General features: G+C 33.8%; 2 protein-coding genes across 2 annotated transcripts in view; both read right to left on the bottom strand.

Annotated features, from left to right (window-relative positions):
* The window catches only part of LOC109053084 (Schwann cell myelin protein-like), a gene marked incomplete at its 3' end in the record, with an annotated part of 32,103 nt that extends 27,125 nt beyond the window's left edge, over positions 1–4,978 (bottom strand). The window contains exons 1-5 of the mRNA XM_042737547.1: positions 4,968–4,978; positions 4,523–4,581; positions 4,001–4,363; positions 3,526–3,846; positions 2,081–2,192 (exon numbers count right to left, since the gene is read on the bottom strand). Coding sequence (XP_042593481.1) covers positions 2,081–2,192; positions 3,526–3,846; positions 4,001–4,363; positions 4,523–4,571 — 845 coding nt within the window. The remainder of the gene's footprint in view (positions 1–2,080; positions 2,193–3,525; positions 3,847–4,000; positions 4,364–4,522; positions 4,582–4,967) is intronic.
* An 8,750-nt stretch (positions 4,979–13,728) lies between these two features.
* Positions 13,729–15,822, bottom strand: LOC109062958. Its single transcript, XM_042736118.1, has 3 exons — positions 15,428–15,822; positions 15,102–15,189; positions 13,729–14,119 (listed from the first exon to the last, which is right to left on the bottom strand). The coding sequence occupies exons 1-3, from the start codon at positions 15,783–15,785 to the stop codon at positions 13,729–13,731; spliced, it is 837 nt and encodes a 278-aa protein (XP_042592052.1). The 5' UTR covers positions 15,786–15,822.
* Between the last annotated feature and the right edge of the window lie 254 nt (positions 15,823–16,076).

Below are 16,076 nucleotides of genomic sequence, written 5' to 3'. Positions count from 1 at the left end.
ATAGATTTTATTAATTTTTAATGATCACATCTTAAAAAAAATGGCATATAAACAATCTTAATTGTTAAAAACACAATAACTCTTAAAAAGAAAAATAACAAACCTAAAAAAACAATAAACATAAAATTACACATTAAAAATAAATTTAAAAAATAAAATACTGTTAAATATGCAGTTTTTAGAAGTGAAAAAGAACAAGTAATCTTATTTAAATTGATTTTATTTTATTTATAATTTAGTGTTTTATGGTGGTTGTCAGTATTATAAGGAAACAACAAAACATATTTTAGCACTTCAGTAAGTTCAACATTAAATATGAAGGTATATTAACATTATTTTATTCTGTTAATTTAGGTTCAGTTCTCTGTAGATGAATACAAATGTGTTCATGACAAAACATAGCCTCGAGCTAATAGTTTGCTAAAGTAGAAAAGGGGAACAAACCACAATTTTTAAGTCTATTTAAGTTCAGTTCACTGTAGATGAATACAAACGTGTTCATGACAAAAATAGAAGAAAAAAAACATAACCTCGAGCTAATAGTTAGCTAAAGTAGAAAAGAGGAAAAAGCCACAATAATTAAGTTACGGTTAGTTCCGTCTACAAAACACCACACTGGTGAAAGTGCCATTATTGTGCTGAAGAACTCATTTTACTCTTCTGACTACAATAGTACTCAACTATAAAAAGTCTTCACCCAAAAATGAATATTCTGTCATTTACTCACCAAACCTGTATGACTTTATTTCAAAACGATATTTTGAAGAATGCTGGGAACAACACTGGATCCCACTGACTTCCATTGTATGAATGAAAAGATACTGAGACATTTCTCAAAATATATAAATTCAAATAAACATCGACAATTTTCATTTTTATGGGCAAACATTATTTTGAGCTCTGTTAACATAATAATGTTGATTTGTTTATGCTACAAATTATTAACTTGGTGTAGTTTGTTGGTTGAACATAATTTCATTAGAAGTCATCACTAAAAAAAATGATTAAATAAATCCTCATCACCACCTTTTTTATCCAAAACAATCCAAAACATTGAAAAAAGTGATAGTTCAACCAAAAATGAGAATTACCCCATGATTTACCCATCCTCAAGGATGGTTTGAGGGTGAGTAAATCATGGGGTAATTTTTATTTTTGGGCAAAATATCCCTTTACTGTGCAGCATCTAATGCTGTCGGTTGCCACAGAAAATCATATTGACTCATACCACAGAGTTTGATCACTGCATTGGCTTTATAGAAAAGCTGCTGACAGTTTCTTGTAATTTCACTTGTTTAAGGGAAGTTTCTCATAGTTTTATGTCGAAACCTTGCATTTCAAAATGCTGTAGCGTAACTTTAACATGTTGCTCTGTAACAAAATCATTAACAAAAGGGGAACCAAATCTCTCTCTGTCTTCTCAGATGCATCACAGATCACAGTGCTACAGCTATTTCACAGTTTTTAATTTTTAAATTTCACAGCCTGTGCACAGCTGACTGTATAGTCAATCACCGTTTACCTGTTTATCATTGTCACCATACTCTGTGATGCACACACCATGTAAGATATTACACCATATACAGTAGCAAGCTGTGTAGTGTAGTTTATATGATAAAATTGTCTTCAACTTAAGCTATATGTAAACTTTATATAATTTAAACATACTTTTTTTGTCTCCATAGTGTCTTTTCAATCCTGAAAGTCATAGTTTGACTGTGTGAAAGAAAGCAGGCTTTTGTTGTATGCTTTTATGGTAAAGTTGCAACTTTTTCATGTCAATTTACGTTTATTTTCACATTAAACAATGCATTATGTGTTTGCTGCAGTTACTGTAGTTATTGTACTATATTCACAGTATTTGTTATCAAGGATCAGATTAAGTTTATCAGATTAAATTAATTTTGAGGTCTGTGTTTTTACTCACACTGAACATCCAGCTGAATTGTTGCATTGCAGTGGCCATGCTGGTTTTGAGCTTTACAGCCATACCGTGCACCGTGTGTAGGGTTTGTCACAATGTAGCTGTGATTATATCCAGTCTGGAGGAGCTCAAAACTGAGATCCTGTCTCTGTGTACCAGGTGTAGTTCACTGCTGGGTTTGCATCACTGCTGCAGCTCAGAGTCACTGGATTGCCCCTCATCAATGAGCCGGAGGGAAACGCTGACAATGATGTGTTTTTTGGAGCATCTGAGGAAAAAGTATGTGCAGTGTATAATGTGTGATTTAACACTTCAAGAGTTGAAAGACTGCACGTTTAAACCTCTCTATTTTACAAGTTTCAGATCACCATGTACTTCCACTGGACTCAGCTGATTACAAATTACTCGCACTGGACGTCCACAAGAGTAACAAGTACTGACACTGGATGTCGTGGTATTTAGTATTATGCCATTTTTTTTAATAATAGTAAAGTCATGTCCTCAGTGGCTCTGATGTCAGGAGAAAATGAAGACTCTTATGTTCACTTTTACATTCAGCTACAAAACACCTGCATTAGACACTATACATTCTACATTCTACAGCTGCTCTAATGACTAAAAAAATTGCAGACAGCATAGAACTGGGTGAGGGTGGAAATATGTTAATATGTGACAGTCTGTCAGTGGTTGTGGGCGGGGCTTGAGCAATATGATGTCATACTGTTCAGAAAATCAAAACGGCTTTATAATTGAGACTGTTTATGTTTTTGGGGATTTAAAAAAAATATTTTTATCATTGTAGGGTGATTGCTTCCTCACACTGCTAAGACACATTTATATGCGAACACCATGTAAAAGTGAATTTTGCATCCGATGTCCCCTTTAAAGGGGTCATATGTTGCTGCTAAAATGAACATTATTTTGTGAATTTGGTGTATTGAAATGTGTTTATCCGGTTTAAGGTTAAAACACATTATTTTCCACATACTGTACATTATTGATTCTCCTCTATGCCCCGCCTTCTGAAACGCGTCGATTTTTACAAAGCTCATAATTTTGAAAAGCGAGGTGTGCTCTGATTGGCCAGCTATCCAGCAGGTTGTGATTGGCCGAATGCCTCAAGCGTGAGACGGAAATGTTACGCCTCATAACATATTGTGATGCTTTGATTTTTTACAGTGCAGTGAAACACACAGCGTCTATACGACATGGCGGCGGCGACAACAATACTACAACGAGAATAAAAGGTACACCTTCTTTCTTTGCGCGAACATCTGGGCGGCATTATGCAAATCTTCCCACATACTGACGTAGAGATGTGGGGGTGTATTAGAACAAGCTGTTTCATGGGGGTGTGGATGAGTCTCAACTTATAAAGAATATCTCTTTGGATTTGAGACTTTAGTCTTTGCGACTTTACAGATCTTCTTTATGCACCAAGATCTTGTAACACTCCAAAGAGAAAGGAAAAAATTCTCTTTGGAGTGTTACAATGTCCCCTTTAATACTCACACTGGAAAAATCATTTGATGCGATTACTTTATGATTTACAGCACTAATTATAGATAAGTCAGAATAGATTGATATAATTCTTGTCTTACACTGAACACTTAGCAGACGGGACTCTTGTGTTGTGTTCTGCTTCTGTTGCTGGTGTGTTGCAGTGCAGGTGATAGTGACTCTATGATGACGGTGAGAAACAGTGAAGTTCAGATCAGAGATGAGCTCAGTTTGGCTCTGATACTGCTGTCCTGTGACGCTCTCGATGAGAGAAGAGCTCCATGTGAGAGATGGAGGACGAGACGGACAGAAGATCTTAGTAGAGCAGCGCAGACTCACTGAACTTCCCTCAACCACCTCCTCCTCCTTCCTCACCTTCTGCTGATCCTTAAAGACACTCAGTGTGGGTTTGGGTGGAGATCCTGAAAAACAGACAGAGATGCAGTCAAATATTACAAGATCATATGGATCATTATATCCAAAATATGAAGGTATATATTGTACAGTAGTAGATTTATTTTTTATGTCTGTCCAGTTCACACTAAAGAAGCAGCAGAAAAACAATATGACACTCACCTAAGACGCCAATTTGAACTTGAGAGTATGTAGGTTCTGTGTAGCTATGTTTCAATTCACCATTGGTTTCAATTCTGAAGTAATATGACCCATTATGATTCTGATCAACATTATCGAAGCGTGTGGTGCAGTTTTTCTGTGTAGCAGTGCCAAATATTTCTCCTTTTAACAGTCCAGTCTTGGGGCTGCTGGAGTCAAACACAGCGGTACTTCCTCCGTCTTTAAACCACATTCTCTTTGCACTGTCAGTGAGGTCTTTTTCATATTGTTGATCAATATCAAATGTGCAGGGGATGAAAACACAAGATCCATTCAGAGCTTCTAATCTCTTCGGCAGACTGATATTAAAGCCACACAAAACACCTAAAACAAAAAGACAGAAGAAAGTAATCACACAGAGAATACAAGCAGAACACACTTCTGCAGCACTTATTGCTCTTTAACTCATGAAGGTCACATGAAAGTGCTGTTATAATAATAATTAATTTTGTTAAATAGAGGAATAATCTATAAGAATGAGACCTTGTATCAGAGATCCAGTGAGGAGGAACGTCACCAATGTTTCCATCATTTACATTCACCTTACAGCAGAATAAACAAACAAATGAAGACATTTTATAGAATTAAAAAAGCAGAAATATTGTTTAAAATACTGTTTTTGATCGTTTATCCTGTGCACCTATCAGTCATCTACAGGTGTGTGAGGATAATTGTTGATTGATAGAATGAAAAAATATTTTATTGTGTATGAATTTATAGCTCTCTTGTTGGTATAATCTCATTATTTCTAGATTAAAGTTTTAGATTTTTTTTTCTAGATTTGTACATGAGAATACAGAACAATACTAAAGATAAAAAAAGCACATGCTTATCTTGAACATTTTTCAAACCTTAACATTAACGTTTCAGAATCTCAAAGCTACAGGAGTAAGTGTAAGTTTGAGTGTGTTGTGTGTAAATGACTTACCAGAGAAGAGACACCAATACACATCTAAACATAACTCATCTAAAATTAACCAAGCTAAAAACTGTGTGTGAAAACAACACAATTTAGCTCAGATTAGAGATTCACCACTTCTCCTTTAGTCAGAACTCAGTAACAGTAGTCATGCTGAGAAATATGCAAATCAGTATGAAGCTTATGGAACATTCAACACATTTCTTTATATCTGCTTGAAACAGTTCACTGTCTTGTGAGATCCAGTGTTCAGTGTTGATAATAATTCTCCATATTCAGTAATACGTGTTGAATCGCATTAAAAATTAATTCCAAGAACACTATGTGCAGGAAACATGCTTTTTTTTCTTCTCATCTTTTGCATTTATTACTTCTTTGAGATTTTATACTGTATGTGAACATTGTGTTACAGTAATATTTCTCATGTTATGAATTAAGTTTAACAGTTTACTTCAAATAAGGAACGTGTATCCTTTGTTCTTGCCCAAGATACTGACAGAAGCTGAAAGCAGCGGAGAGATTTCAGCCAGAACACTGCTCCTCTGTATGTAAGGGTGTCTGTCACCTGTAAAGTCAATACGAGCTGGCTCACTTCTACAGCCATTTAATTAGACCTGTATAGTAAGTGTGACACTGTAAACATTTACATTTAGTCATTTGCCAGATTCATCAGAGGCAATACATTTTTTATGGGAATATGTGCCATTTTGTAATATTAAGAGTCTGTCACAGAGTTGTCATCTGTAATATATCTGTACTGAAACTGAATGTGTTTTCATGTCAGTTATCTGAAGGTGAAGTCCCTTTTTTATTCATAAATGCTGAATGTACAAAACTCTTTTGTAAAATGTCTTTCTTGCTCTTTAATGCCTGTTTTTATATATTGTTGCCTGTAAATTTAAATTATGTTAAAAGTAAAAATAAAAAAAAAACACATATTGTTCAGAATAATATTTATAATATAAAAATTTAGAAAATCGAAATGAGTTTTCATTTCATGCCAACCTGAAGCCTCAACTGGGTAAAAATCTTGAAACTTGTCAGCTTCTGTTTGAATTTCAAAAGATCAGATATTTATTTGTGAGATTTTCAAATGTTTATTTGTGAGATTTATATGCATTATGCTCAAAACATAAACACTTTCCTTAACTATACAGAACTATACAGGCACAATGTCATTCACAAACTTCAAAATCATATATATTTATCATCAATTTCTCTTTTTTTCCCCTCATTTGTTCTCTGTTAAAGACGCAGATAGTTTTTCGAAGGAAGTCTGATGACTCTGGGAGTGGATTTTCTTCTACACATCAGACTGGGAGTTCCTTGTGCCTGCTTTTATATTAGTTTCAGTTTCAGATTTTATCTTGCAATAACAATTATTATTATTAGAGATTGTAGAGATTTCAGAGACATTTTAATGAAGCGTAAGTACATGTCTTAAAACAAAATTGATCGTAACAAATTTGTACATGTCCTTAAACAAATTGATCATTAAAAATTTAGAATAGTAAATAAAAGTATGAATTGTAATAAAAATAAACATATTTGAATAGGAAATAAAATACATTGGTGTATAATAAAATGCATATTAAAAATAAACCATGCAGGACTGGATTACAGGTGATACTGTTGTAAATAATGTTCAGCTTCTTGAACCAGTTTTAATTTTGTGTTGCCTGTATGGTTTTTATTTTTATTTTTATTTTTTGCTGCTGATTTGCATTTATGAATCACAGAGAACCACGGTTTCAGATAAAAAAAAAAAAAAAAAAATCCCTACTTACCTACCTAAAAATAAAAAAATTAACATACATAATGAATCTTATGATGATTAAATCAAATAAAAATCAAATTAGCTTTTTGGGTGAACTATCCTGTTACAACAATGAGGAAAAAACATATTTTCTTTTATGTTCCACAGATGAAAGAAGGTTCTGTAGGTTTGTTACTTTTGGAATGAAGGATCTCTTAAATTGGTGCTCAAAGATTCAAAGGTTTTGGTTCAGTCTTGTTTTTTTTTTTTTTTGTCAGCATCATCTGCGCTGACCAGCGCTCCTTCTGTCTGTAGCGATGGCCCGTGTTTTCATAAATCACGTCTTCTGATGCCGGTGAGGACGTGTCCGTGAGTCTTTGCTGTCGCTGTCGTGGTCTGGTTTTTTGGGGCTCTGTATCAAGATGTTGAGGTGTCTGCCCCCCCCCCTGCGTCTGCGGCTCCTGCAGGACAGTGTCGTGACCGCAGCGTATCCTGGTCAGCGAGGCGAGGCCCCTGATCTCTCCTGACGGCGCGGGTCCGCGTTTTTGTGAAGTCCCGATGGTGGAGGAATAATGAAGAGATTCAGGTGCACTCGGTGTCTTTGGGAATGAATAACTAACCATAATAAACACAAATAATCCACATCTCTCATCTCCTAAGGTATTTCTTTAATTCTTCTGCTAAAAACATTATTAAAAAAATAATCAAAAATCATCAAAACAATTGATGCTTATATAAATCTCAGTCAGGAATCACACAATAATATATGACATCAACAATTTCTCTTTTTTTCCCTCATTTGTTCTCTGTTAAAGACGCAGATAGTTTTTTACGAAGGAAAGTCTGCTGGACTCGGGAGTGCGAGTGGATTTTCTTCTACACATCAGACTGGGAGGTTCTCGTGGCTGCTTTTTATATCAGTTTCAGTATTTGTATCTTGGTTTATCTTTATATGGACTTATTCACTTATTTATTATATAATTCTAAGCAGAGTGTAGAGATTGCAGAGAAATTGGAATGGAAGGGTAACGTACATGTCTTATGTACACACAAAATTGTTCATTTAATATTGAGATAGTAAGTAAATAAAAGTAAAAATTGATAAGTGTAAAATAAAATATACTTGAATAGGAAATAAAAATACATTGGTGTATATATATAAAATGCATATTTAAAAATTAAACCATGGGCAGGAGTGGATTTACAGGTGATACTGTTGTAAAATAATGTTCAGCTATCTTGAACCAGATTTTGTTTTTAACTTTTTGTGTTGCCTGTATGGGTTTTTATTTTTTGTATTTGTCTTTTTTTGCTGGCTGCATTTGCATTTTATGATCACAGAGAAACCACGGTATCCAGATAAAAAAAAAAAAAAAATCTTCCCTGACTGTTCTACTGAAGAATAAAGTAATGTAATGTAATCTGAAGGGTATGAGGCATGAGATGTAACCAACAGAGCAATTTAGCATGTTATTGGCGCTGTTGAAAGGTGAACTGTCCTGTTTTTAAAACAATGAGGAAAAACAAACACTTAAAAATATCTTCTTTTATGTTCCACAGATGGGAAAGAGGATTCCTGTAGTTTGGTCTATTGTTTGGATTGAAGGATCTCTTAAATAGAGGTGCTCAAAAGATTCAAAAGGTTTTGGTCAGTCTGTGAGTCAAGCATCATCTGCGCTGACCAGCGCTTCCTTCTGTCTGTAAGAGATTGGACCGTGTTTCATCAATCACGTCCTCTGTAGCCGGTGAGGGACGTGTTCGAGATCTTTGCTGTCGTGTCTGGTTTTGTTGGGCTCTGTCTCAGAATGCTTGAGGTGGTCTGGGAGCTGCGGCGACCTGCAGGACAGTGTCGGAACGCAGCGTAGTCACTGGGTCCGCGAGGCGAGGCCCCTGATCTCTCTGACGACGCGGGTCAGGCGTGTTGTGAAGTCGAATGGAGGATAAGAGACGCGATTCAGGTGCAACTCGCGTGTCTGTGAGAGAATGAGAATAACTCACTGTTTGAGTCAGAATGACTCCGATGGGGCGTCGTCTCTGATCTTATGAAGGTTTTTCTTTACTTCTTCTGAAAAACCATATTTTCAGATATACACAAACAAGTAGCTGCGTTATATAAATCTCAGTCAGGAATCACACAAATCCTCACATTGTGATGAGGCTTAAAAGCAGGTGAAGTCTCATCAGGAGCGATGTGTGATCCAGGATTTATTATAGTTAACTAAAAACTAAAACCAAAACCATTCAAAAGATATATTTTTTTAAGTTCTATAATGTTTATTTTTGAGCAAGTTTCTGAAGAAATGGCTAGCAAACAATTTCACTTAGTTATAACTCTGAGTACTTAAAATAACTAAAACTGACGTGAAGTAAACATCACTAATAAAAAAACTATATATAGACACATAAACTCCCCACACACACACACACACACACATGCACACACACACACACCACACAACATATATATATAGATTATATATATTAATATGATAATATAAAAATATAAACATACTAAAAATATACACAAAAACTACTAAAAATGACAAAAATACAAAATTACTGAAACATTACAATTTAATATGATAATATAAAAATATAAACTGATTAAAAATATTAATAAAAACTATAAGTGTCATAGTGATACTAAAATAACACTTATTCAATATTAAGTTTAAAGTTAAAATATTTTAAATGTACTAAATAACAATAAAAAGCAAAAAAATATACAAAATTACTAAGACTTTAGATTTTATTTTTATATTTTTCCACTTTGGTTTTGGTAATTTTGTTGTGTGTTTTTGTAATCTTTATTAGTTTAGATGTATATAGTTTTTAAATTCATTTTAGTTTCGTTATTGCAGTACTTTTTATTTCAGTTTACATTTATTTGCCTTTTGAGTAAAATAATATTATTAATATTGTTTAATTACTAAAAAAAATTTTTTTTTTTTTTTTTTTTTTGTATAATGACCCTGTTTTATGCTTTATATGTTTGAAAACATTTACAATAATATATATATTGTGGTGGCCAGAAAGAGGTATGGACCCAACAAAGCAGACTGAACACATTCAGCACCATCTACAGACCAATCAAAAAAAGCAACAACACCCAGTAAAACCATTCAGGACCAGGGATAGCTCCAACACAGGTGTCCACCTTTTCCCCTCTAACAGGGAGCCTCAGCTGCACAGCTAGTGCAGCGGTGTTAGGGACAATCAACAACCACCACATAAAAGGGAACAGAGAGGCCTCAGCTGTGGCTTAGCTGGGGAGGTGAGCAGATGCTGAATTGCCCTAAACCCAGACATAGGACAAGTTCTTAAGGATGGAAGCTCAGTGGGGTCATGAATAGCCTGAACACACTGTGTTGTGTGATGTACAGACTGAATGAATTGGCAACATCCCACTGCTGTATGGCCAGATGAGACGCAAACTATGTTTTCTTGACTGGATAACCAGTCACAGTCTAGCTATTTAATTTATGATGAATGCAAAACAACAAAAAATTTAAAGCTGACTTCTACAGTATACATGAATTAAGCATGCGTGAGTCTGTTATAATAATGCATCTATAAGTGCTCTTGACATGCTGAATGGCGCGCACTGATCACACTGTTGTATTATGCACAGCACAAGACATTTCCGTACATTCACAGTTGTTTCCACACACATTCATAGGATAACTGAGATGGATTTGAATCTACAAAGTAGTAGATGTATGCAGGTCAGGACAGGTGGTTGGCTTAGGCTTTTTTTTTTTTTTGCATCTCCATGTGGTCCTGTTCAGTATCACAACTTAACTTCTCTAAAATGTAAAAAAAAAATAAAAAATAAAAAACCTCTTTGCTGTTGCACTGTACACGTATTATAAATTATTATTTTTTGCTTATATGGGCTCCTTGGGTGTAATTTTGGCATTTCTAAGTGTCCTCTTTTGGAAGGACATCTAAAATTTTGAAAAGCTTGCAGAAAATACAGATTTGAGAGACCCCCTTTTTTTGCTGGATATAGCAAATGATGACAAAATAAACATTTGAAACCAGATAAATGGTCTATGCTTAATTTCATTAAGTGTGTGATCACAGAAAAAGGGTGTGATCAATTAGATTAAAAATTTGAATCGATTGACAGACCTAATGTTGAAGATGGTCCCTTCGCATCAAAGGAATGAAGGAAAAAAGCCTAATGAAAACATCAGGGAAGATGTGCTTCAGCTTCTTGTTAAAATGACCCCTGAATTCGCTTCCAACATGATGTTTGGAGACTACACAATCCAGACATTAGACCGTTTTCTTGGATTAAACCCAATATGAATGCCAGATCAAGAACTGATAACCTTAACAACAATGATGCTTCTAATAATTAAAGTAAACCAACCACCACTAGTGCTCCATTATCTGATCATGTTTAATTGATTTCAATTTAAAACCAAAGGAAGACTCTCGTAAAACTAAAGGGTATTGGAAATTTAATGCTGAATTAATTAAAAAGAAAAAAAATTTTCACATTTGATATCTAAAAAAAATTCAAAGAGAGAAATGTTGTAGGCAGTTTATTAATAAATCAGAAAGGATGTTATGATTATAATACTATTGTAAATGAGGTGTTTAAATTTTATTCAGATTTACAGTATATGCATCTCATTTCAATGATGCACTAATGAATTCTTTAAGAAAGCAAAAAGCCATATTCCTAAAATTGTGATTCGGTCTTGACTGTATTACTTGACTGACTTTTATCAAAAATGAGCATTTGTTTTGATTTGCAATTCCATCCAGTCTCTATAAAAAGCAACTCTGAGCTTTATAAAGTTCCACTGAAACTATTTTTTTTTCATAAACAAATACTCTTGTATTGGAAGATGTTGTTCAAACAATTTCAGTCCACATAATGTATCCTTATGGAATAACCGTTGTATATTGTTTCAGAGAAAATCTTTGTTTATGGAGGCGTGGTGGCAAAAAGGTATTTGGTCAGTGCTGCACATGATGGATACAAATGGCTGTTTTTGCAATTATAATGATTTCTGTACCAAATTCAGCTTTAATTGTGAGAAAGAATATATAAAAGTCATCAAAAGTATTCCTTTACCTATGGTTATGTTAAAAGGATTTCGACATCTCAGTAGGAAAGTAGTAAAGGATTTCAGAAGCAAATATCTTGGATTTCCCCTTCCACTCAAATGTAAAGAAATCCATTTTAAAATTATGTATGATATTTACCCAGCCAAAGAATTTCTAAGATTAAGATTTAATGTTCAATACTTGTCAGATTTGTAATAATGATATTGAAACTGTTGAACATTAATCCATTTTGGAATGAGGTGCTTAATTGGATAAAACATAGTATCAGTTGAGAGATGGTCAAATTTGGTGTATATTTGGAGGACAAAAATGCAGACTTTATTATAAATTGTCTATTTCTTAGTTATTTTATTATTATTATTATTATTCACAAATGTAAAGTTTTGAAAACTGCACCCCAATTAAATATATTTACAAAAGGGCTAAACTTATGAATTATGAAATACTTATAAAATTATGAGAACATATAAAGTCAGGAAATTACTTGTTTTGTTTAATCAATTTGTTTCAAATATTTATTAGCCTATTTGAATTAATCCCCTACAGTGATTTTGTATTTGAATAATTTATTTATTACTACGTACTATTATTATTTTTGTGACATTATTACAATTTGTATATCTCAGAACACTGCTGTCTGTATGTAAGGTGTCTGTCTGTAAAGTTAATACGAGCTGCTCACTTCTACAGCCATTTAATTAGACCTGTATAGTAAGTGTGATACTGTAAACATTTACATTTAGTCATTTGTCAGATTCATCATAGAGGCAATACATTTTTATAGAAATATGTGCTGTTTTGTAATATTAAGAGTCTGTCACAGAGTTGTCATCTGTAATATATCTGTACTGAAACTGAATGTGTTTTCATTATGTTAATTATCTGAAAGTGAAGTCGCTTCTGCCGCCTAGTGGAGCAGATGGAAACTGCACATCAGTTCCTATGATTACAACAAGTAACACTCACCACCAGAGGGCACCAAACCCTTATTTTATGTGCTTAGAATTTTTTTTTTTTTTTTTTTTTTTTTTTTTTTTTGTAATGGGAGCTTTATTGTAAATTCTGAACGTCCATAATTTTGTAAACTTTACAGTTCTGAATATCAAATTCTTTACTCAAATGTCAAATGTCCACAATTGTGTAAGCTTTATATTTCTGTCCGGCAAATTATAAGTGACACAATCTGTAAGTCATTTAATCGTTTTGCTTTCACACATCAGACTGGGAGTTCCTCATGGCTGCTTTTATATCAGTTTCTTTTTTAATTTTATCTTGGTTTATCATTTATATGGACTAATTATATAATTAGTATTAAAGATTGTAGGCTATTCCTTTTTCAAAGACATTTTAATTAAGTGTAAGTACATATCTTAAAACAAAATAGATAATTAACATTGTTATGAAAAAAAAAGTAAAAATTGTAGTAATAAACACATTTGAATAGGAAATAAAAGACATTGGTGTATAATAAATACATATTAAAAATAAATAACACAGGACTGGATTACAGGTGATACTGTTGTAAATAATGTTCAGCTTCTTGTAACGATTGTTTGGCTTCATAAGAACTCAATGTATCGTCAGGAGCCACAGGTTTTCATTTTGTGTTGCCTGTATGTGCTTTTTATTTATTTTTTATTTATTTATTTTTTTCAGAGTGACTGTAGCTGCTGATTTGCATTTTATGAATCACCAAGAACCAAGGTTTCAGATACTGTTACTGTTCTACTGAAGAATAAAGTAATGTACATCTTGAATGTTCTGAGGATGAGTGCATTAACAGAAAATTTAACTATCCTGTTAAAACAATGAGGAAAAAACACTTAAAATATCATCTTTTATTCCACAGATGAAAGAAGGTTCTGTAGGTTTGTTATTTTTGGATGAAGGATCTCTTAAATTGGTGCTCAAAGATTCAAAGGTTTTGGTTCAGTCTTGTTTTTCAGCATCATCTGCGCTGACCAGCGCTTCCTTCTGTCTGTAGCGATGGCCCGTGTTTTCAATTAAATCCACGTCTTCTGATGCGGGTGAGGACGAGTCCGTGATCTTTGCTGTAGTGTCTGGTTTTTTGGGCTCTGTCTCAGATGTTGAGGTGTTTTTCTCTGCAGGACAGTGTCGGACCGCAGCGTATTCACTGGTCAGTGAGGCGAGGCCCCTGATCTCTCCTGACGGCGGGTCAGCGTTTGTGAAGTCGATGGAGGAATAATGAAGAGATTCAGGTGCAATCGGTGTCTTTGAGAATGAATAACTCACTGTTTGAGTCAGAATGAATCCAGATGTGTCGTCTTCTCTGGTTTCTGAAGGTTTTTCTTTCCTTCTTCTGAAAAACATATTTTCAGATCATCAAAACAATTGATGCTTATATAAAATCTCAATCAGAATCACAAATCCTCCTTGTGATGAGGCTTAAATCAGGTGAAGTCTCATCAGAGCGATGTGTGATCCAGGATTATTATAGTTAACTAAAACCAAAAGTCACAAAGTTTTATCTGTTTTATTTCAGCAAGTTTCAGAGGCAACAATTATACTTAGTTTAAACTGATGTACCAAAATAACTAAAACTGACAAATGTAAAGTGATTAAAAATATTAATAAAACTCAGTATCTTAGTGAAATAACACTTTTTCAATATTAAGTTTAAAGTTAAAATATTATAAATGTACTAAATAGCAATAAAAGTTCACAAATTACATGTACTAAAACTTTAGATTTTTATATTTTTTCACTTTAGTTTTAGTAATTTTGTTGATTTTGTAATCTTTATTAGTTTAAATGTGTATAGTTTTTTTTTTTTAATTAATTTAATCATTTAATTTAAATAATTACACAACTGCCCATTGTAATATACCTGCCATACAATTGTCAATTTGTATATTGTCATTCCTTACCTACTTATTTGTATTTTTTTTTTTTTTTTGTATTTTTTGTTCTGTCGATGTCATTGTTGCACTGCGGAGGTTCTGTCACGAAAACAAATTCCTCGTATGTGTGAACATACCTGGCAATAAAGCTTATTCTGATTCTGATTATTGCAGTACTTTGTTTTTATTTCCGTTAACATCTATTGGTTTTAGAATTAATTTTATTTTTAAGTTTAAACACCAAAAAATCTTTTTGTATAATGACCATGTTTCATACTTTATACTTTTGAAATCATCTACAATAATAGTTGGATAGATAGATATCGATAGATAGATATATATATATGTGTGTGTGTGTGTGTGTGTGTGTGTGTGTTGTTTAGCTTTATCTTCTCATATATTACACCAATATTGTGGTTATGTTTTCTTCTTTGTTCCCACCGTTCATAGCAGAGCATCAGGATGCACGCGATCATCATCAGTGAGGCTCCGACAGCAGCTCCGAGCAGCAACGACGGAGGATGGAAACCTGCAAAACAGTGTTTTGTTGCTCAGAGGTTGGTCTTTCATAGTTCAGGAGATCTCAGATGTCAAACTGACATAATTACATACTGAATTTTTTAAAGGGTACTCTAAGTAACATTCAAAATTTATTATCTCAAGTAGTTTTTTTTTTTCAGTACAATTAAGCAGCTACTTTTTCACATGGATAAAGATATCATTTGTGATCTTTCTTGTTGATCAGATGAAGCCGTTGTGTTTCTCACGTGTGTCTTGTGGCGGTGGGACGGCCTGAAACTGTTGGCTGGCTCTGACGCTGCCGAGTTTGTTTGTGCTGAAACACTGCAGGACGTCCGTGTCTGTGAGGGACTGATGGATGGTCAGGACACTCTTCACTCCTGTGCTTCCTAACGTCTCCTCACTGATGGAGGTTTCTGTAGAGTTAGCGAGCTCATGTCCGGACAGACGCCACTCTAGTGTAGGGCAGGGATTCCCATGAGCCTCACAGACACACTTCGTTACACTGCTTCGGCTGCAAGAGCTGGAGATATTGGGAGCAACTGAAAGAGAAAATATAATCGTTATGATAAAGAAGATCTTGATGGTCTCTACAGTGTAAAACATGTTCAGAATTTGAATGATAAAACACTAAAAATACCATGGTAAAAATATGTTAACAGCAAGTTCCCTAAGAAATCTAACAGGATATTTAATGCATTTAAATTTGTATTTACATATCTGTAATGATAAAGCTGCTATTTAGTACAATATAATCATTTAAAATGTCATTAAATAGTATTCATTATCACTGAGATACTAAAGTTTTTATTGATATGTTTCAGTAAGTTGTATATTAACTCATTTATGTAAAATTTAAGTTCAGTTCACTGTAGATGAATACACATGTGTTCATGA

This window comes from Cyprinus carpio, chromosome A4 (genome assembly GCF_018340385.1).
Source record: "Cyprinus carpio isolate SPL01 chromosome A4, ASM1834038v1, whole genome shotgun sequence".
Taxonomy (NCBI): Eukaryota; Metazoa; Chordata; class Actinopteri; order Cypriniformes; family Cyprinidae; genus Cyprinus; species Cyprinus carpio.
Note: the sequence above shows the minus strand (reverse complement) of the source record. Positions and strands in the feature narration are given on the sequence as shown.

What these genes read in the sequence shown, in the direction of transcription:
- LOC109062958 (XM_042736118.1), bottom strand. Translation starts at nt 15,785, where the DNA reads ATGTTTTACACTGTAGAGACCATCAAGATCTTCTTTATCATAACGATT. An exon ending in CCCACCGCCACAAGACACAC is followed by an intron (nt 15,190 to 15,427) that starts GTGAGAAACACA and finishes ACTGTTTTGCAG; the next exon opens with GTTTCCATCCTCCGTCGTTG. An exon ending in CTGATGCTCTGCTATGAACG is followed by an intron (nt 14,120 to 15,101) that starts GTGGGAACAAAG and finishes TATGTTTTTCAG; the next exon opens with AAGAAGGAAAGAAAAACCTT.